A 23,905-nucleotide genomic window follows, 5' to 3' on the forward strand; every position below is an offset into this window, starting at 1 on the left:
TTTTAATATATTTTAATATAAAAAACATTTTAAAAAAAAGCACAAAACATAAACTATTTGGCTCAAGAATGAAGTATGAACAGGATACTACAGAGGTCGTAGATCTTGTGCTTGTCCTCATAGGCTACCAGATGCAGCAATTGTGGAAAAAATATACGAATTTGATATATAATAGTTAGGTATGACCCTCAAAGGTTTCTTCCAATAGTGAGCTTCCGCAATTTCAAATAACAGGGCTATAATTTTATCATCTACTGCATTGGATGAATTTTTTTATTTTTTATTTTTTTTTATTAATATAGATGTAACTTGGATGCATTGTCCGAAAACTACGAAGTAAAAAGAATAGTGGGCATGACCCTCCTTTATTGCATTACAACTACGAAGATTATAAATTATTTTTTAATTTAAATAATAAATCAGATTAATATATCTTTTTAATTGTTTCATAACAAATTCATGTTATAACATGCGTGGGGGTGAGGTTGGGGTCGCATGTTCGGACAACGGTGGGAGCAAAATGTTATGTCTAAGCTACAATCGTCTATGTATTTTTTTTTTTTTTTTCCAAAAGAAAAGGAGTGGCTTGCACTTTATATAAAAAAAAAAAAAATGGGCTCAGGCCCGCGGGCCTCTATTAAATGCACTGACTGGGCTTTATTTTAACAAATCCTTTAGTTTTCTGACTTCTTTTAAAAAAAAATTATTATTTAATATTGAGTTTTTAGTGAATTATATTATTTAATATTAAGTTAATTATAAATCAGTTTTAATATTTTTTATTATATAATAAAATAAAACAAATTAATTCAACTCAGTTGAATTTATAATTTGAGTTATAGGTGTTAATTTCATAATTTTTCTAATTAATATGTCAAGATAATTTTTATACAAATTAATTTAAAACTTGGATGGAGATTCTTTAAGCTGGAAGTATTATATCGAATTTAATTACAGTAGCAGAAATTTTTCAATATCTAGATTTTATTATTTTATGTTCAAAAGTTATTAAACTAGTGATTTGCTAATAAGCTCTGGGTTCTCTTGGAGTAGTTATAGAAGGGACTTTCTTTTAATATTACTGTATACACATTCACAGACTTGCAAAGGAAAATTTTCCATGAGCAGAAGCCATATTGAAAGTTATAATTATTTTTTAAAATATTTATATTGAAATATATTAAAATAATATTTTTTTTTATTTTTAAAATCAACATATCAAAATAATTCTTAAAATATATAAAAAAATATTTTTTAATAAAAAAAATTAAATTTTTTAAGAACCAAACGGTGTCATAATAGCCAAGGACTCTCAAGATCACCATGGCTTCTTATCATGGACCTTAAATTAGCTACTGACTTTAAATCAGCTGTAGAGGTCTCGAGAGTGGCGAGTTTTATTTGCAAGGAAGATTTTTTGTTTTTGTTTTTATTTTTATTATTTATGGCCTCTTTCTGTTTTCTGGCTTTCCTATTATATTATTATTATTAAATCCACTCATTCTTTTATATTATATATATATATATATATATATATATATTAAGAAGAAGAAGTTAAGGTCATGTTTCACTATTATTCTAAGACAGAAAAAATAGAGACAATAATAATAATAATAAAAAAAAAAACAGAGATAAAATTATGTTTGATAGTAATATACAAGACAAAATAACTATTTTTATATTATATTTGATTATAATGAATAAAATAAAATAAAAAATATAAAAAAATCTATTTTATCATTAATATGTATTATTGTCAAACTTATATATTTTAAAAAATAATTAAATATTATTATTTATATTTTATTTATATTGAATTATTAAAATTAATAATATTATAATAATTTTGGTTATTGAACCAATACCGACATGAATCGGTTAATGTGAGGTCTAAATTGATCTAATTTAAGAAGAAATATAAGAAAGATTGATTCGATCTGACTCGATCAAAAAACTAAGTCAATTTAAGAAAAAATATGGGTAAAAATTTATCAACTTTTTAAAAAATAAAATTCAGGTAAAAATAAAATTGCTTTAATTATTATTATTTTTTTAAAAAAAGGATTTTCATGAAATTCACTTTTCAATAATAAAAAAAGCCTAATAAAAGCATTGCCTTACAACCTCTTTATAAACTAAGGGTGTCATGACAGTGTACTTGTTCTGGCTACCAAAACATTTTTTTTCTGTGATGGGCATGAAACAAGCTCAAAAGACAGAAATTACATTAATTTGGCTCTCTCAGATATGTTCAGGATAACTTCATTATCTTCATGTTAGGTATATTGAGTCCATTAATTTTAAAATTTAATAGTGGATGTTGGGGAGTGTAATAACGGTTGTTTTTAAAAGTATTTTTGTTAAAAAATATATCAAAATAATATATATATTTTTAAAAAATTTTTTTTTAATATTAGAACATCAAAATAAGTTGAAAACATAAAAAAAATATTAATTTAAAATAAAATTCAAAAATATTTTTAAAACACAAAAATAAATATATTTAAAACATCAATAGAAGTGGGCGGTTGAGTCCATTTAAAATTGGTAATTAATTTTTCTGTAAAAAAAGTTCAAACAATTAATTTCAAAACAAGTGATTTGGATTTACCTATCATGTTACCCCCCCTAAATTGAACTCGAACAGTGATGAACCATTAACTGTTGTGTTTCAAGCAACCTCGGATCTCTTCCCTTAGATTGTCATCAACTTGGATTAATTATGAAAACTGGTTAGTAATTGTGATATTATGTAAATCATATAATGTTTTGAATTTGATTACAGTTTTCATTCAAAAGGGAGCTCTTAAAAAAATTACTTTTTCCTCAGTACAACAACATAATAATATCATGAAATTAAACAAAATAATATGAATCTAATGAACACTACAACGTTGGATTGAGTTTATGTCATAAAGACAAATTCAAAAGAGATGTACAGTTTCTGAAAACTCCAAATCTGCTTGCAAATTTGTGGCCATGTGTGTTTTTCGATGCGCCAAGCACGCCAAATGGCATTGTTTCAGAAAACCCACCATGGTTTTGTAGAAGAAACTCCAGGCCACAAACTCCATCCGTCATCTGGTGTTTGCACAGTCACTAAAGCTTTTGAAACCATTTAACATCTAATCATTTGCATATTCCACACCTCCATGAAAGTGATTAACTCCACGACTGCAAAAGAGAAACAAATCTCTACTGCAAAATCAAATTTACATCCTTCATTAGTATCCCAAAAGTCTTCTGAAAATAATATTGCTGGATCCTCATGTATCAGACGTAAGTCTCTCTGTGGTGTTCATTAGTGGCTTGGCAGGCGTGTTTGAGCTGCGTAAAGGAGGAAAGAGGGAAAATGTAATGAGGAGATGTCAATCTGATTAAAAATTCATTTAGCTGTGAGAGCTCAGATGTATATATATTTGCATTTTCAAACAGAGATCCTACTTATATTAACTTTGGCTTGTTGTCATTCATCAGGATATATCAGCAAACAGATTTTCCATGAACAAGGACGAACTAGAAATATCAAAGATGGAATGGTGATTAGTGATTATATGCAAGTAACTGAACTAGGTAACTATGAAAAGCCAATCTAGCTATACAAGGGAGTACACATGATAAAAAAAAAAATGCATCAAATATCAAAATTATGCTATGAAGAATAAACTCAAATGCAGTCAATGACAAATGAACAAAAAGAAACCACAAACTACAAACATGATTCGAAGAAAGTAAACGTGAAAGGAAAATAACTTCAGGGAACTAACAAGAACCAAGAAAATGTCCTCTCGTTTGCGTTTGGTGCTGTCCCTTCTGTGACCGGAGTTGATATTGAGGCAATGATCCGCTGGTGATTGATCAATCTGAGGAGCTGTGATCCATTGTATCCAATTCATGATCCAAAGTCAGGTCTGCTTCACCTTCAAAATCTTGCTGCTTCTGTTGTCGTAGGTCCGGAGTTGGTCCATTATTCGTAATTAATGGTATCTCGGTAGGAATACCTTGATGATGTAATGTAGCCGCTGCGGTAAAAAAGTCTATTTCCTTCCGATCAATTTTAGAAAGATCCCATTTCAATGCTGCATGAGGAGCAGATTTCAAGATTGGTGGACTTGGAAACGAAGAAGAAGGATTCAACTGCTTTTGCAGTCTAATTGGTGGACTATATGAAGGAAGCCCTGCGTGTTCTTCACCAATATAACTTGCAAGTTCCTTCTTGGCATTAAAAAGGTGTTCATTAACTTTGACAATTTGTCGTTGAAGGGAATAGACATAACCAGCAGAGCCATAAACAGGATGTTCAAGACGAGCCCCGGCCTCATAAAAAAGAGATTTCAATGTCTCTACGGATCTTGGGGTCCTCATGCTTCCTGAGAAGTTTCGCCACCTCTTTTTCACCTATATACTTGTTGAATAAGCTTGGGACATCTCTGGTGGGAAATCAGGTGCAAAAATTGTTTTACAAAATGAAATTTTCTCAAAATCAATTGGTAAATTTTCTGTATGGATTTGGGCTGTTTCTCTGTGTTACTCTTGGGCCCTGGCTGATGAGGCCATTCTAAGCCTAGGTTTGCATTTGGAGGCTGGGAATGCAATTTTCAACCATTAGTATAGTTTTGAAACTCAGCCTGACCCGGAGGATCGATCCTGAGTTGGAATTGGATTGGGTTGAAGAAAAAAAAAAACCTGGTATGACCTGGTGGGTTAACCCGCAAGACCCTACCGCAAATCCATTAATTTTTTTTTTGTTTTTACTAAAATGACGTCATTTTGATTTTTTTTTTAAAAAAAAATTTGTCCTAGTTGACCCGGTCAAAACCCGGAACCCAGGCCTTGGACCGGGTCGAGTCTTAAAACTATAACTAATACTGATAAAATATAGTTTCCACCTTTCTGTTCACCTAAAGATAAAATATTATTAGATAAAATATTATTGTGGATTGTCCTGCACATCCATAGTGTTTTTATTATTGTTCATGGAGATGTGGAAAAGTACCATTTGGTCTATATAGTTTTCATTTTTTATATTTATTTGGTCCTTATAGTTTTACTTGTTTACATTTTATAACTTGATTTTTTTTTATGTTTTAGTCCTTGAATGTTAAGAAATGAGAGAGAAAGTTATTGAAAGGAGATAAGAGAGAGGAGAAAGAGAAATTTTGACATATAACAAAAAAATATTTTTTCTTAATGCCAATTGATTCATATTAAATATAAGAATTCGATGAATGTGATTTAGATTTTTAGCCATTCCAAAAAAATATAAATCATAATTCTTAAAGTTTGTTTTAATTTGTTTTGATTTTTAGTTTTGAGACTAGTTAGAAGATGTTTTAGAATTTAGATGATAGTTGAAAAATGTTTGTTGAGGTCTCTATGCTCTTTTTTTTGCGTGTTTTAAGGAATAATGTATTGAAATTTGTATTTTGAAATCAAAATACTTACTTTTCATCCACAAAAAATGTCTTTGTTCATTGAAAAAAAATACGAGTTGTGTACCTAGGATTGACTTTTTTTTTGGTCACTTCACATTTTTTTTTTTTATTTAAATTCTTTATTTTTTATATTTTATAATAAAATTATATTTAAAATTTAAATAAAATTATATTTAAAATTAATTATCAATAATTATGTTTTGCAATTCCTTTATTTTGAAATATGCATTAATACATGTGATGTCTTTTTATACGATAGACACCAATAATTTGTTAGGTCTATATTTCATATAGAACTACAAGAATATGTCATTTTACATTAAAAACTCATGTGATTATTTTATTGATAGCTTTGCTATGACTTTTATATATTTCATTTCTTTTTCAGTATGATCATATTATTATGGCTCCTATCTAAACACCAAATAAAATACTATAACAATAAGAAGTATTACATTATGAGTCACACATGTCATCTTGTAAAATATATATATATATATATTAGAAAATTGATAAATACAAATGGATATACCAAAAAAATATTTTTATTGGTAGATTGCGGTGAATTTTTTCGATTGAATATGTCCTTGCAGTATTCAATTGATAATGTTCTTTGATGGAATTATAGTGGAAAAAGAAGAAATGAAAAAAAAAATTAAGAAATACAATAACGTATCATTTTTATATATAGACTTTTCGACAGATTTAAACCCTTCAGTAAATCCATTAAAAACATTATCAACTATTTATGAGGGTTAATCACTTACATAAAATTTTTAAAATTAATTATCAATCATGTTTAAATTTATAACGTTATCTATCATTTGACAACCATGTTAAAGATTTATCTTAACCTTAAAACTATCTTTAACAGTCTTATAAAAAACAATAATAATCCATTCAAAACCACATTGAATAGTGGTCGAAGCAGCCTCATTAAAAACCGCACTTCAATAACAACATTTAAAAGCCATAATAACAAACTCAACTTAACCCAAAAACAACCCTTTAGAACCCTAAAATAGACTCATCAAAGCCCACACAATAACCCTAATAAACATTGCTTTCGACACATATTAATAACATCCAAGACATTAGCCGAAAACCACCAAAACAACCTTGAACAACCACTAAAATATCAAAGCCATCAAAACAAACTCATAACAACTACCTTCCAACAACAACCTTGTAATACCCTGGACATCCATAATAATAAACTTGTTTCAATCTCAAAACCACCCTTGATAGCCCCAAAACATTGCCTTTGACATCAATATTATACCCAAAACCTTTTTAGGTTTTCATATATAGAATTTTTGTGTTTAAAAAATATTTTCTAAAAAATTTAAATTTAAATTTAAATTTTATTTTAAATTAATATTTTTTAATGATTTTGAATATGTATTTATGTTAATAAAAATATTGTATATTTATTTTAATATATTTTTAAATAAAAAAAATATTTTTGAAAATAAACGTTATCATAATTTCAAAAACTATCACTTTTTTATTTTTCTTTTAATCTTTTCGTACATATTTGATGAAAGATATCCTTTGCAACATACAAAATTAATAAAAATATATTTTGAAAACCACCCCCACATCTGCATCTGTGGGGCATATGAAATACACACATATTTTAAAGCCCCAACACCCCCACCCGCACCTTAAACCCCTAAAATCTGCAACTCAAAACACCTAAAAATAACACTATGGCCAAGTGGTGGCGAAGCCTGAGGACGGCAATCCAATCCCCACAACAGCCATTATCACCACCGCAACCATTTCAATCTTCACGTTACCACACAATCCAAGCAATACCTCGAGAGGTTGTAGGCAGCAGAGTTTCAGCTAGAGAAAGAGAGCAAGGTAGAATCCCTGCTGTGGTTTTCTCTCAGAGCCTCCTTGATATAAACCCGTCAAATCGGTATACATCTAGGAAGAGATTATTGACTACTGAGAAAAAGCAGATTCAAGCCATTCTTAAGTCCGTAGAACTCCCTTTCTTTTGCTCCACTACTTTCCCTCTTCAGATCCGAGCTGGGACCGGGTCATCGGTTTTGCTTGAATCCGGAACTGTATTACCCATTAAGGTAAGTCACACTGTTCTAGTTCATTTTCAATCTTAAGTGGGTTTAATAATTTGAAGTTTGTGTGATTTTTTTATGTTTTTCGGATTGTTTTGTAGATACATAGGGATGAAAAGACAGGGAAGATATTGAATTTGGTGTTTGCTTGGGCTGATGAGGGAACTGAGATGAAAGTTGACGTGCCGGTTGTTTTCAAAGGAGAAGAAAATTGTCCCGGCCTTAAGAAAGGTACGTTTTACTCTTGTCTAATTCATTATTATTTATTTATTCATTTATTTTGTGAGGCTTTCCAGATTGTTAAAGTGATGGAAGTTTTATAACTATGAGCGATGCGCAGGACAGCTTACGGGCGTTCTGAATCTGAGTTTCAAAAGCTGTCCAGGGCTGAGTTGCCGTAGATTTCCTGTGGATTATGATTGAATGTGTGGATAGATTTCTAGGATTCACCTGGGTTTCTTAAGAGTCTCACCTGAGAGGAGATTGAGCAACATAATCAAAGCAAATTGCTGGGAATTATTTAATATTAGTGCATTGAAAATATTGAAAGACAACAAAGTTATTTATAGAGTTGTAGCAGTCCAAATCCTACAAGTACATGGATTCCTAAACCTCCAACATAACTATTCCTATTTATAATAGGAAAACCTAATAACTTTAGGACTAGAAAATAAAATGCTAAAACAGAAATAAAATTCTGTAATTTCCAGATTTTCAAGCAGGTCTGAAAATTACCAAACTACTCAGGCTCCCAACTATGTTTTCTATCTTAGCCATGTGCCAAATCAATGCTTGAGCATTGGGATTATTCTCAGAAAGCCCTCTAAAGAACTTTGGGGGCTGGTGCCAGCATGGCCCATCAATGAGGCTTCGTAACATGATATTGTTTGTGGGGATGTGACTGTGTTTTCTCATAATTTCTTATGGGGGTAAATGTTAGGGTTGATAAGATGTTTGTAGATTATTAGTACGTTATGCGACTTTCTATAAATTTGTAGATAAGTTATGTGTGATTGTGGGTTGTCTTTCCTAGTGTATGAAGAGATTTCTGTAAGAATCATCGGATTTGGGTTTTTTTTTTTTCCAAGGTGGCCCTTGTAGGTTATTTAGTATGCTAACTTTCTTCAAAACTTTAAGGATTTATGCTGGGCATGGTCATGGTTCTCATGAATAATTTTTGTCCTAGTGAATGATAAATGTCATGAGAATCATTGATTGGATATCTTTCTAAAGTTAGGTTTGGTAGCATATGGAAGATGAGATGTCTTGAAGACAATTCTAATAAACCTAAGCAAGTTGAAAATTACAATTATTTGACAACTCACCATTGTTTGAGTCTTGCCTTTAGTCACAATCCGAATCCTTTATCTTTATGAGGCATATATAAAGATGTCTGATGCAGGAAAAAACTGGCTATGTAACATTTAGCTGAGTAGGTACGAATGTGGAGGGTTCAAAATTAAAGAGGGGGTTGAAAGTTTGTGTCTGAGTTGAGCTTCTAGGAAAATGGTGGTTTTGTTTGCTGGAATAGGAGAATTTGCCTGCTGAAATATTGTGACAGCAGTGCTCCATCATCAACCAAAGCACTTCTTTTTTTTACCCTCTCTGATATCTAAATGATCCTCAGTGTAGAACAGCTTAGTCTTTTATTTTGAAATCCTTTTCCCAATCTTTTTTTCAGCTGTTAATGTAACAAGTCCTGATTCTGATGGGTAAGATGATCATTTTTCAAGCATAACTTAAGATTCATTCCAGCAAAAGTTATAAATACATTCTTGACATAATAGAGTATCAAGACGTAAATTTGACTAGATGACTAGAGCCCATACAACTACAAAAAACACCTTTCCTTTGATCAAAATGCCTTGTTCATTATGATAGGGATAATTCTCTGACTGTTGGTTTCTGAAATTGAATCTGTTAACCATGTTTGCAATAGATGTGGTATTAACTCTCTTCCAAAAATAACTCAACTCCATTGTGTTAGGAGCTCATCCTAGAATTTCTTCTCCACAATGTGTTCTAAGAGAAACAAACCTATGGTTCTCTGGAGATTTGTCCCAAGTCATTGGTGCATTTATGATTAATCACAAGGTCATTAACTTGAAAGAAATTGTTCCACATTCTTTTCAAATATCCATGGATGTCTTAGCAAGGTATGTAATAGAAATGAATGGTTCCATGGAACAAATCAATGCACACCTCCCATGAATTTTGTTATCAGTGCTGTTTAACCATGCCACTTTATACTGATTTGCATTTGGCTTAGTTTTCTCCCCAAGCTTGTGATGCCATCTTCATAAACAACACTAGAGTAACAACCACTGGCATTGATTAGAATGGTATGCTGTTGCCCGTTGAATTTACCACATGTTTGAGAAATAATCTTTCTTTGCTAGGTAAAGAAATATGTTTGTTTGTGGAAATAAATTTCAGACAGAACATTTGAAAAAAATCATCAGAACCACCTTACCTGTAAATTTGTTTGTCAAAATCATCATATTTCCTTGCTGAAAAATTCTTCCAAAAATTCATAGATATCTGATGGTGTTTTTGCATCTCTCACTTTACTCCAATGCTGTAACAGGAGGCCATTTGAAGATGATGAGAAGTACTCTAAAGTATCTCTGCCCAGCTGAACACATTCCTCAAAAAATTGAGATGGATATAAGCAATCTAGATATTGACGATGGATTATTCATGCGTGATATCGAGGTTCATTCATCGTTGAAGCTTTTGAGTAAGAATGAGAACATGCCTGTATGTAAGATTGTAGCAACAAATTTGGATACCCCAGAATCCACGGCATTGAATTTAGAAAGCTCAGAACCTGCAGAGAAACAGCCAGCGGAGTGCCTGTGAATCACCTCAGCAGAAAAGATTAGCAGCCCCAATGTTAGAAGTTTAGAATAATAACTTTGTTGTTTTGTCTAGATTATGGCTTGCGTTGGTGTTTTGGGATTCTCAAACTATGGAAGACATTCATGGATAGATTCTTAGGCATGTTATATTTATGTTTTTAGCATCTTACTTACTTTGTTGGTAGGTTGCATTGGTTGCTGCTAAATGATGCATGAATATATCAAACATGAAAAACTGAGATGGCTTATGACTTTGTTCTTTTTTTTTCTTTTTTTTTTAATTTCTCAATGGATAATTATATCAAAAACTTGAAAATTCAGATTGTAAAATTTTGGTAGTCAGTAGTTACATTTTATTTTGATCTGGAAATTGGTTTCTTCACGTTAGATGTTATTTTCAGACGGTTTCTGTTCTTCATTTATTGTCTCCTTTCCACGGCCGGCCAGAATTCTAGCGTGCTTTTTGAGAAAAAAAAGGAGGTGAATTGTCACCTATTGAGACAAATGATGCCACTTGTTGTGTGTTCAGATTTCAGCGATTTTTTTTTATATTATTAATATAGATATTAGAGTGAATTTGCTTCTATCTCGATTAATTCTATGAATTTTAAAGTTAATGACTATATAAATTTTCAGTAATTATTATATTAACAATTATAGAAATAACAAATTCTTGATCTCAATCTCTTACTACTAGGTTGATTTACTAAACAGTTAATTTCAATGATTTTAGGGTTATAAGTATGGTGCTTGACACCAAAAAATTTATTATTCAATCATTTTTTTTAAAAATTCAAAAACACATAAAAAAATATATTAATACCAAAATAAACTTAATTACATTTTCAAATAATCTATTTTCTCGGATAATTTAAAGGTGAGATCATCTAAGTAAAATTTCTTTCATTGAATAACACCTGTTAATAATGAATATATTTTTTTCTTTGCCATTAGAAATTAGCAATTCTCTCCTTTTCTTTCTCAAATCAATATAAGAAAAAAGAAAAATAAAATTTCATGACCAAATTATGTTATTTACATATATATGCCAACTCAAGTATTGTTTTTTTTTTTTTTTAATTAACATGAGTATTTGTGTCAATTTACGTTTACCTCAATTAATATAATGGACCCTTGAAATTAACGACCATGTAAGTCTTTCAGTGACTCTGAAATTTATAAAATTCGAACTAGTATCTAGAAAGCAAATCTAGAGCTGACAAACTTAAATATTGTTATTATTATAGGAACTATTAGATTAAGATATTAAAGATTAGGTCAGAGAGGGTATCTTAATTAAAATTAATCAAGTCAAACCTAAAATTAATAAACTGTTGGACGTTGCAGTCATAGTCCTTGTAGCGAAGTGTAGTTGCCATTCATTCACAATAACAGATGAGAAGTCATAGTTGCATGTCTGGTATGTTATAATTCATGCTTCTAATCTTTGGAGAGATCTCAAAAATAAATAATAATAAAAAATTGCTATTGTCACAGCCTTATTGGCTATTACCATAGCCTTCTTTCCTGCTTTGATATCAAAGTTTTGTTTGTTTTTGTATTTTAAAAAATATTTTTTTTTTTTATGATTTTAAAATTATTTTATATGCTGATATTAAAAATATGTTTTTTTAAACTATATATTATTTTAATATATTTAAAAAAAAAATCATTACTATAATCTTAAACACTTCCAAAATAACTAAACAAATTATCCTTAATTTTAAAAGTTAAGTTGGTTGAAAAACACATTTTAAAGGAAAATGGTTTTCTGTTAATGAATAGAACAAGGTCATTTATAGATTAGCTAAATTAACTTTTTAAAATTTTAAATTTGATGATAAATTAAGTACTTAACACATAAAAAATAAAAATGGAAGGTGTGCCAATAGCCTCTCCCCATTATATTTAGCACCACACCCTCTAAATTTCGAATCTGCAAATTGAGAGGGGGGCCCGCAATTTTCCAAGCCCCATGTAATTATCTGTGGAACATGTGGGTCCGTGCCACGTGCCTTGTTGCCTTTCTCTTGGGAAGTTGACCGTTGGCGTTGCCTTTGGTGCGGAGGGTGGAGCCATGATCCATAGTCACTTGACAAATGAAAATCTACATATATATATATATAATTAATGATAATGTAAGTTTCTAGTATTTATCATATTAACAATCACAAGACTCGAATCTAAAACCATGAAAAAAATAAATATTTTTTTTCAAGTTTTTATTATTAGGGCTATTTATTAGATGATTGTGAAGGGATGTTTCTTAACTAAAAAAGGATGAAGAGAAATTGATTTTTTTATATTTTAATTTCTTATCCCAACTTTAATGGTTAATTTTTATACGGTGTAAAAAAAATTAATTGTATGATTGTTTATTAAAATATTTTTGTATTTAAAAATGTTTAAAAATAATATTATTTTTATTTTTAAAATTTATTTTTTATATCAGTATATCAAATAATCTAAAAATATTAAAAAACTTTAATTTAAAATAAAAAAAATTAAAACCAAACACCTACAAAATATCTTTAAATATGCAAAATGATAAAGATTTTTTATTAAATGTTTTTGAATTTATTATATTGATAAGAAGATAAGTTCATAGGATTGTTTGAAGAAAAAAAAATTAGTTTTAATTAACACAACGGAAACTGATAAAAAAAATATTTTATTATCAAATAAAAAAAGTTATAAAGTAAAATTGCAAAGAACGACATCATCATATATGATAGATTAATGTGAAGATAATCATATAAAATGTTACTAATGTTCCTAAGTTAAATGATTATGCATCTTACTAGGTACATGATCGTGTCCTTAATTAAGAATTTCAAAGAGATAATGACCAAAAAAGGGAAGTGCATGTGGATGTAAGCAATTAAGATGACTTATTGTTTATTAAAACAAATATAAATTTAGGAGAAGAAAATTATTAAATTCAAGTGAGTCCATAACCTAATCACATATTTAATGAGTTAAGTTACAATATTAGTACTATTATTGTTTTTAATTAATATTTTTTTTATATATAATTTATGTTTCAATTAATATCAATCTTTTGTAATTTTTTAACCTTTTTTTGATAAAGTTTTTTTTTAATGTGTTATGTGTGTTTAATTTTAAAAAATATTATTTGATTCATTTATATTTTCAGTTTTATTTTTAGTTATTGCTAATACTAAAGGTTGTGTTTCTTTTGTTGTAGACAAAACATTATGTTATATTGTTAACACACTCATAAATTACCGTTCACTTATTGTATATTATTTTTTTCACTTTAATCCTCAAACTTTTATTTTTGACAACTTGACCCTAAATTAAAGGTCAATTGCTTATGATTTCTTAGGCAAAGACAACATAAAAAAGGATCTAAATGAAAAAAAGCAGTCAAAATAGGTGATGTGTACAAAGTTTTCAAAAAATACATTATAGTCCTTAGGTTTATAAATAATATAATTTAGGTCTCTTTGAACATCTAAGATTTAATTTTGAACTAAAACTTTATTTTCCTAAACTTTTAGTCCTTAGTTAGAGAAAAGAGAGAGGAAATTTGCTGGATCTTGACATTAGATAGAAAAAAATCGACGTTTACAGTGATTCCTACCACCAAAATTGTCTAGTTTGTACCAAATTATTGCATTCAATTTCAATAATATTTTTAGTATGTGTGGCCTTGCATAATATTTATAAATATATATATTTTTTATTTAATTAATTTAATGTGTTTGTCGTTTCAATTATCATTTTTAAAAAAATAATTTCAATAAATAAATCGATTAAACACAACCGGGTAAATGACCTATATTGCAAGATGAAATATCTTAATCTACATTTGTCTCTTATTTTTTTTAATTTTTTTTATTTATTGTTAATGAATTTTTTTATTTACACAAATAATTTTAAATTTATTTAATTATATCAATGTATAAATTTTTTAATTTATATTTATAAAATATCTTCATATAAAGAACATGTTGAAAAGGTTTACATATTTAATTTTTTATTAATAAAATAAATATCTAACCCGTGGCGCGCAGTGCAGATTAAATAACTTAATTATCTCTAAACCACGAGTAATGCTATGCTTCTTACTTAAAACATCTTTGTAGAGAGTTTAAGCAATGGAAACAATTTAGAAGAACAATAAATTATAACTTCTTTGTCTTGCAAGATCGTGGGCGACGTTATTAAAGCTGGGCACCTAATTGAGAGCTTGACATGTTCTTGGAAGTTGCATAAACCTGTCAGGTTTATCAAATCAATTTCTTTTAATAATTTGATTTTAATATGCATGTTCATGCACTAAAATAATATCAATTTGAAGATAATTTAACAAATATTTGATGTTTAAAACCCTTGGGACATGATTTATAAAATTAAAACAATACAGTACACTTTACTGGCTGCTATCTATCTGTCGTCCTATCCACATTATTTAACAACAAATATTTGTAGCCGCCATTGACCTCCCAAAATATCTCCTGGGATTCTTGTTACCCTTAAAAATTCAAAGTGGTTCGTGCATGGCATTTACTTCAATTGAATATTGTTATAAATAAGGTAGTCGGAACAGAAAATAAGTGGTTTTCTACTTATGTTTAGTTAGACAAGTTAATTAAAAGATGTAATTTAACTTATTAAATTTTAAATTTATTTTTTAAATATTATTAGTCTAAATTTTATAAATATTAAAGCCATTATTGAAAATTTATATAATTGTTAATATTTAAAATTTATAAAATTAATTAAGATACATGTAAATTATTATCTATATTTTGAGAATTTTGAATCCAAATCTATACTATAGATTCTGTGAGGTATTTGAGATTTTGCAACTTGGGTTTCACTAAATACAAAAGGAAATTAAAAATAATCTATGCATAAATTAAATTTGCCTACACATACAGCACTCTAATAATGGTTCACGCATGATTAAGCAAATTAACAGGGTAAGAGCACAACAATTGCACTATTTATCCTAACAAACAAGTAACAAACCATCCAAAATTAACCTAGGACATTTGTGATGCACCTTGCAAAAACCGAAGATTTTGAGTGTTCGGGTGAAATTTAATAGTCTAATAAAATATTTTTATAAATTAGTAAAATAAATCTATTTTTTTTTTAAAATCTGATCATATTAAATTAAAATAATTATAACATGATTAAACATTTAATAATAAAAACTAATATGATAATTTTTTTTTAATACAAGAACTTGTTTTTTTTTTTTTTAATGTGAATAAAAATCTAAATAGGATTGATTTTTTTTTTTTAATGGTAAGAACTAAACAGGATTCGAACTTAAATTTTGTAACTTTTTTTTACGATAATTATTGGTAATTTTACTGAATCTAAATTTAACAAAAAAAAAATAAGTTGGAAAACATTTAATTCCTTTATTTAATTGCTGTAAAACAGTAAACTAATATTTTACCACCAAAATCTGAGGGGGGAAAAGACAACAGAATTACCTAACCTGAAATTTAACAGAAATCGGAAATACAGTTAAAATGCAAACTGCATTCACACATTCCCTCCATTTCGTTTAAACACAACCAGATTTATTTATTTATTATTAAACCGCGTTGGCTTCTTCGTCTCAACGACCTGTCCTGTTCCTTCTTCTCCTCCACCCTCCTTGGATTTCTTCTCCTTTCGTTTTCTCTCTAACAAAACCATTTCCTCTTCTTCTTCTTTCAATAAAAAAAACCGAAAATATGACGATTCAAGAGTGTTCTTGTTACATTATTTCTGTTGTATTACTAGTAATTTATTTATTGTGGCCCATGCGTTGGATTCATAACCTTTCCTTTCCTTTACTTCTTCTTCGTCTTCAACATCTCCGTCCCTTTCTCTTCATAAAACTTCTTCTTCTCCTTCTTCAATGTCCACGGATGGAAATTTCTCCTCGGTGAGGAGAGGTCATGGCACTCGTTTTAGTCGGAATAATCCTCGTAGTTTGAGGATAGGTGGTGGTGGTGGTTATGATTGCGGTGACAGGCCTAGAATTTCAAGGCAAAAGAATGTGAGACATTTGATCGATCAAGACCTTCCAGGTCATCAAAAACAGGTGGCACCACCGGATCATCATGTGGATTCTGGTGCCCTTTCGAGGTCAACTTCGGCTTCAGTTGCTGTGCCATTGCCGCTTCCATTGCCGGTGCCTTCTGGGGATGGGGATTCGAGGTTTCCTTCGCCCAAGGAGAGGATTCGAGATGGTTTTAGGGAAAGAGAAAGAGACAGAGGTGATAGGATTGGAGAGGGATTATATCCTTCGAATTCTCCTATTTCTAGGTAATTTTGCTATTTGGATTTCTTTTTTAGGGTATATTGTTGATCGATGATTAACTAATTGTTCTTTTCATCTCCAAAATGGAAAATGAATTGTGGGTTTTTTTGATAAATTATGTTTTTATGCTATTCATAGATCGTAGGATGCTCCATCCTGGAAAAACTGGTACACAATGTGGCATGTTTTTCTTGATTTAAAGAAATTTTGCTAACAGTTTTGGAGATGATATATGAATGATGACTTTCAGTCTTTTAACGCACAAGGCATTCTTGCTGCTTCAATTACATGCACCTCTGCCATGGCTGTATCAGAGATGCATTATTCATTTGGCAGATAATTTGTTCTCCAGGCACTGAATTGAATATTTTTGGTTAATATGTGGTCCTATAACAGTGTTTTTGCTGGTCGAAACATGAAGAAAATGGTTGAGCATTTAGACACTTGGTCATCTAGGACGGTGCGTCCAGATTTCAGTTCTGCACAGAGTTCTCGAGACAACTTCGAGATCAATATTCCTATTAGGAGTGCTCCTACTAGTCCATTTGCAAGCCCTGTTCACAGCCCACCAAGAACGAGTAGCACTGCTGGTATGTTTCCTTACTACCACATGATTGCTAGAGCACAGAAAGTCTGGTCTGCACCAGAGATGGCAACATTAGACACGCCTGGGCTTCCTCCTCCAGCATTCATGGATGTCAGTGCTTTTAGTAATGACAGTTCTCCTCTTCAAAGTCCATCAAATATAAGTCCCCGCCGGAGAGCCAGAAGCCCAACTGTACCTTTATCGCCATTGACCTCCAGGTCATCAATCGAAAGCTCAGTTGCACGGCGTGAAAGTAATGCTAATTTTGAGGTCCACCCGTTACCTCTTCCTCCAGGAGCAGCTGTCCCTTCGCCATCAGTACCAGTGTCTATAGCTCTACATAAACCGGAGTTCCCATCTATGAAAAGTCAGTGGCAGAAGGGGAAGCTTATTGGACGCGGTACATTTGGAAGTGTTTATGTTGCCAGCAATAGGTACATGAATTCTATTCTCTGTTGTGCTGGCTTATTTTGGTGCAGTAAACCCCAATTGCAGTACTCTTTGTTTCTGACAGGGAAACTGGGGCATTATGTGCAATGAAGGAAGTGGAAATGTTTCCTGATGATCCGAAATCTGCTGAATCTATAAAGCAATTAGAACAGGTGATTCATCTTGTCTATAACAGGTTGATTCTGTAGCTTCATTCTCAAATACTTAAGTATATGTGTCATTAATCTCCATAGCTTTATGCTGTGAAGATTCTGTGCTAGGTTTTTTTTTTTTTTTTTAATGAAGACTTTTACATCTAATGCTTCTCTGTTGGTTTTTCATATGCATTAAGATGAAACATTTTTTTTAAAAAAAATTTTAGGCTCTATAGGATTACTAATAAACAATGTTAGGTTTTATTCCGCTCCGCTCCCAGCTTCTTTTCTTACTTCTATCATTTGTTTCAGGAAATTAAAGTTCTTAGCCAGCTGAAGCATCCTAACATTGTGCAGTATTATGGTAGTGAAGTAGTGAGTAATTCCAGTGGCTACTTTAGGTTCTTCCTTTTTCTTTTTCTTTTTTCCATTCAGACTAAGTATATCTTTAGTTTTTTATGCTGTATATATCTCTACCAGCTCATCCTTTTGAACTTAATTAGTTAACAAATAATTTCGTGTGCAGGTTGACGACAAATTCTATATATATCTGGAGTATGTTCATCCGGGTTCAATCAATAAATACGTACATGAACATTGTGGAGCCATAACAGAAAGTGTTGTTAGTAATTTTAGTCGCCATATCGTCTCTGGGCTAGCTTACTTACACAGCATGAAGACAATACATAGGTACAGGAGTATGGGCAGTTTTATATTTTGAAATAAGTGTTAGCATACATTTTAAGCATTCTTTTAGGAAAGGGTCTGTGGAATTGTGTTGCGTCTGTTTGTGGTTGAGAATCTCGTATCTTTGTGTATCTAGGGATATAAAAGGGGCTAATTTGCTTGTTGATGCATCTGGAGTTGTGAAGCTGGCGGACTTTGGAATGGCAAAACTTGTAAGTACTGGTTTCTTTTCTCCTCTCCAAAATTCTGCTAGTCACATGAAAACATGCATAAAATTGTGTAATGTGTATGCATTGCGTCTGAACTATTGCATCTTTGGATAGCTTTTAATGCTATCACGAGTTTGTTCCTGTAAGCAGTGTGGAGACTGATATGACTGTTGACTTTGTTCCTCTCTGTCGTTCCTTTCCTCTTTTTCCTCGATAAACTTCTTGGCTCACTGTACTTTGTTCCCACTCGTGTTTTTTAAATTCTGCCACCTTCAGGAGAATACAGTTTAACATTCCTTTAGTATAGCTACTCCTGGGATCCCGCTAGAGTGAAATCATCATTTTAATTTCCATTAAAGTTTTGATTTGCTCTGTCTCTTACTCGACTCATAAAAATGATACTTCTTTCTTGCTCAGCTTACTGGACAAGCAGCTGATCTTTCTCTTAAGGGAAGCCCTTACTGGATGGCTCCTGAGGTATGTTCTTGCACATCAATACTGTATGGCGTTTATTTTAATCTTTTATTCTGACAGAATTTCCTTCTTCGCAGCTCATGCAAGCTGTAATGCAAAAGGATGTTAGCTCCGAACTTGCTCTTGCTGTTGATATTTGGAGTTTGGGATGTACTATTATTGAAATGTTCACCGGGAAACCTCCTTGGAGCGAGTATGAGGGGGTGAGTAGCAGATTTTTCTTAATGTCCTTTTCTTATGTCGTAGTCACCTTCGATTTGGTTCACCAAACATAGATGTCAATTAAGAAAATAATGCAAGATGAAGGAAGGTTGAGCGTTGACATTGTGGTGGAGGAAGTGCTAGGGTTACCTTCTCCGGTCATTTCATGGAAATGGCTGAAGAAGGATGCAGACATTATGTAACTTTTAACTGGATTTGATACTGAGCGCTGGGGGTATGGTTGAGTGATCTTGATAGACTCAAGTCTTCCCATGTCAGTTTAAAATTATAAGTTATCTTCTATTATGCAGGCTGCAGCCATGTTTAAAGTGATGAGGGATAGCCCAGCTATACCTGAAATATTATCACCTGACGGCAAGGATTTCTTGCGCTGTTGCTTTCGAAGAAACCCAGCAGAGAGACCAACAGCTGCCATGCTACTAGATCATCGGTGGTTGAAAAACTGTCAGCAGGTCAATGTCTCATATACCATCCAGTCAATCAATGGGATAAAATCGACTGTAAGCTACCAATATCATTCCCATTTTTTTTATTTTTTGCCTTTCATTTTCAGATTCAAGCAGAATTTAATAATTTCGATTATGTATTGTATTAATTGGCAGGATATATCCCAAAGTCGAAGACCATCTGAATGCAAGTCTGATCATCAACCAGGATTGCCAAGCTCAAAAAGTACCAGAGGAAAGGCGACTTCTGACAGGTAACAGTTAAGTTTCTGCATTATCCTTGCAAGACTTGTCTTCATTTATTGACCATAGAATTAAATGCATTCTCAAATGTGTAATTTCCTGCTCTTGCATGACTGCTGGCTCCAGCTACATGCATTATTCTTTTTCTCCAGCAAGACTGTCCAACGACCTCGCCATGAAACTTCCAACTTAACTGGCAAAATGGTCTCCATCGATCTCCTCATTCAGTTCCTGAGTCTCTTCCTACTTTAGTTCCTCTGCAGTTGGATTGGAGCATCCATCACGCCAGGTCTTCTTCTTCTTCTTCAATGCCCATTTTAAGCAAATGTAGCGCTAAAATTAACCATGGCTTCAGGTAACACACAACTGGAAGAGCCTCTGCTTGTTTTTTTAATAGGCTAAGCTAACAACAAACTCTAAATTAGAAAAAGCTCAATTGCTGCCCCCTGTGCATGCTGGTAGATTTCCGATGGCCACAGGTTACTGAGTAGAACATTAATTCTTCGCTTTATCGTTATCATCAATGCTTCCCGATGTTTTACATGCTTGTTCATCCTGAAATACAGTAGAAGCAGGTTTTGTACACTATTCATTGAGTTTAGAGCTTCAGCATTTCAGAAGTTCAACTGTATGTATATTTCCTAAGGTGTTATTCTTGCCTTAATTTAACATCATTAGGTTTTAGAGAAAAGTTATAACTATCCATCTACCGTGTTCCTGTCAATTTTCCAAGGAAATTTCATGTGACATAATAATCCTAGTAGATTCTTGGGCAGTCCCCAACTGTAAAATCTTATAGCAAATTTTATATTTTAGTGGTTGGTATTGAATCTTGAAAACTGTTGGACAGAATGATGATCATACGATATCAGCTTGAACAGATTTCTTCTTTTTGTTCAAGCATATATCATCAGCTTCTTTGTAAACAACAGAAATCTTCATTTGCCACATGAAAATGTTGGAGGGAAATACAAAGAACAATTCTCAATAAATCAAATGTTAATAATAAAATTAAAAAAAAAAATCAATTTTTTTTTTAAAAAAACCAAAGTCAACCTCTGATCCTAGTCATGAGCCTAAGACTGGCCCCAAAAAAAGCAAACCCTAAAAATATAACAAAGAAAAATTCTAAATCATCAAAATATTGAATGATAAAATTGAAAATAAAATACAATAAAAAAGAATTAAAAAAAAGAAACAATTATTAAAAGAAAATAGACTAAATTTGATATAAAAATAATTTCAAAATCAAACGTTGAGGGATGGAGTTGAAAATAAAACTCAATTAAGAAAAAGGATAAAAAAATAATCAAAAGAATGAGGATTAAACACTACCACAATCTTTAGATTTATCAATGTAATTTTCTGTCGGTATTTGTACTATCATTCAATTGGTAATTAATTTACCAACGAAATCACCGATAAAAATGCTTCGTCGATAAATAATTCGTCGGTAATTTTTTGTCCATCGGTAAGTCTGTTGGTAATAAAAAAATATTATTACTGATGAATTTACTGACGAAAAAGGAGCTCAAAAAAAAAATTATTCGCTTCAATCCGTTGGTATTTCCCTTGAAAAAAATACGTATCGTATGTAATTCCGTTGGTAATTATTTAAAAATATTTTTTAAAAAATCCATTTTAAAAACTATAAAATAATTAAATTAATATAAATCAACACTCTAAAATACTCAAAACGCTTGGAGAAAAAGAGAAGAAAAACATATGAAAAAAAAATCCTACAACAATATTCATACAATTATTAAGAACAAAAACAACTAAAATAAAATAAAAAAACAAATATAGTGAAAAAGTGAAGAAGAAGAGAAAAACAAAAAAAAAATATTGTAAAGTATATTAATTAAAAAAAACTAAGAAGAAAAAAGGAGAAAGGAGAAGAATATCTGAGCATGGAGGAGAAGAGAAGAGAAGAGAAAGAAATGGATATTGATGTTTTTTACATATGGGAAGAAGAAGAAGAAGAAGAAAAAGAAAATAAGGAGCCCTGTTTGTTGTGAAATTAGGGATTTTACTTTTTATTGGACGTTTTACCAACGGATAATTAAATATTAATATTTTTAATCATTCCGTTGATGATTCCGTCTATAATATTTAATTTAAATTTTCAATTCAATAAAAAAATTTTCAGAAACTGTCAAATATCACGACGAATTTTCAATCCATTGTCGGTGATTTCGTTTATAATATTTCATTTAAAATTTTAATTTAATCAAAATTTTTCAGAAAAACTGCTTAATAACATCGACAACTTTTCAATCCATCAGTGGTTTTGTCCTATAAAGAATAGTAATTAACAATGTAATTGGAAATGAACAGTTCCAGAGCTCTCTTGAAAATACCAATGGAATTTTTCATTAGTGATTCCTTTGTAATTGACATGATGAATAATGTTCACAGTTTACCAACAAATTTACCGACGAATAAATTTTGTGGATAAAAATGGCACGTCATTGTTTTTTTTGCTTTGTTTTAATTTTTTTTCCCACTGTAATTCCCTCACTAGTAAGGAAATTCCGTTTGTAAAATCCGTTGGCAATTTACCGACAAAATATTTCCTCGACATTTCCGTTTGTATTTATTGATTTTTTGATAGTGAAATTTGATACAAAAATTAAATAAAACCAAATGACGAGGGGCACAAATTAAAGAAAAAAAATAATAAAAAAGACCTAAAAAAAATATCAATTAAAAGAGAGGAGAAGAAAAAAGTCCACCGGAGTCTAATCACTATGTCGTTGTGCACACGTGGGGCACCAACAAAAAGAGCATAGCGAGACACTTCCAACCCCACCCTAAAAGGCAACATTTAGATGTGGGACGATGCTACATACGTCGCTTGAAAGACACAAACATCACTCACTAGTTGGTGTGTGTGCCACCAACTTCTTTTAAAACATAATATGCATATCAATCAAAAGACCAAATGGCACCCTTGTCAACTTGTTTATTATATATATAAAAAAAACAATTTGAAAATAAGAAAATCATCTGGATGTGGATGTAATTTACTATTTCTTTTTGTTTTTTAAGGTATTGTAGTTTTTATATTGTGCTTTTAAAATGTAAAATAACTTAATCACCTTATTCAACCTTTTGAAAATTTATTTCTTTTTAAGGTAATATAGTCATCACATTTTGTATTTAAAATGTAAAAAGATTGAATTGTCTTCAATCAATTTTATAATAACGAATGAGTTCTAAGAAAGAAAAAATCTTTTTATCCCTAACAAATTTATGATTTCTTATAAAAAAATATAAAATGATAATTATATAGTAACCGTGTTTAAGTAAGGGTCTCAATTTTTCTTTTAATTTTAATAATGTTAGTAGTAAACGGAGCAAAGAACTGAATTGATCACTACTATCAAGATAAAGGACTGCTCTAATTTTTATTTTTATTTTTTGTAATGAAACTTTTTTCTTAAAAAATTCAAATACTCCATAAAGAGAATTTAAACCATTCCATCCATGTCTCTATTTTTTAAGAGGTTATGAAAAAGACAGGCATGTTATAATCTATAAACAGTTAGAGCTGACACAAATACTATATTTGTAATTCGAATATTTTATTCTTTTTTCATACTATAATGCTTATGTTAAATACTTATATCATTTAATACTCACACACAGGGGCGGAGAGGGGGGCTGGTAGGCCCGCCCCTGCAAGGAATTTTTTTCCCGATGCTTCCTTCATAATATTTATAGTTTTAGTTTAAACAATAAAACAATTATTCTAAGTTTTTTTTTTTAATTTT

General features: G+C 30.7%; 2 protein-coding genes across 3 annotated transcripts; both read left to right on the top strand.

The window, feature by feature from the left end:
• The first annotated feature begins 7,041 nt into the window (after window positions 1–7,041).
• On the top strand, window positions 7,042–10,650 carry LOC118047851 (uncharacterized). The gene is made up of 3 exons (XM_035057256.2): window positions 7,042–7,528; window positions 7,624–7,753; window positions 10,110–10,650. The coding sequence occupies exons 1-3, from the start codon at window positions 7,148–7,150 to the stop codon at window positions 10,382–10,384; spliced, it is 786 nt and encodes a 261-aa protein (XP_034913147.1). The 5' UTR covers window positions 7,042–7,147; the 3' UTR covers window positions 10,385–10,650.
• A 5,315-nt stretch (window positions 10,651–15,965) lies between these two features.
• On the top strand, window positions 15,966–21,042 carry LOC118047877 (mitogen-activated protein kinase kinase kinase 5). 2 transcript variants are annotated; one of them, XM_035057298.2, is made up of 11 exons: window positions 15,966–16,683; window positions 17,075–17,698; window positions 17,779–17,866; window positions 18,161–18,223; window positions 18,375–18,538; window positions 18,672–18,747; window positions 19,162–19,221; window positions 19,296–19,421; window positions 19,731–19,940; window positions 20,043–20,146; window positions 20,256–21,042. In XM_035057298.2, exons 1-10 carry the CDS (start codon window positions 16,274–16,276, stop codon window positions 20,142–20,144), a joined length of 1,923 nt encoding a protein of 640 aa, XP_034913189.1. In that variant the 5' UTR covers window positions 15,966–16,273; the 3' UTR covers window positions 20,145–20,146; window positions 20,256–21,042. The 2 variants fall into 2 exon arrangements, with proteins under 2 accessions (XP_034913189.1, XP_034913188.1); XM_035057297.2 differs by having other exon boundaries at window positions 20,043–20,140; window positions 20,256–21,030.
• The last annotated feature ends 2,863 nt before the right edge of the window (window positions 21,043–23,905 follow it).

Source organism: Populus alba, chromosome 7 (assembly GCF_005239225.2).
Source record: "Populus alba chromosome 7, ASM523922v2, whole genome shotgun sequence".
NCBI lineage: Eukaryota > Viridiplantae > Streptophyta > Magnoliopsida > Malpighiales > Salicaceae > Populus > Populus alba.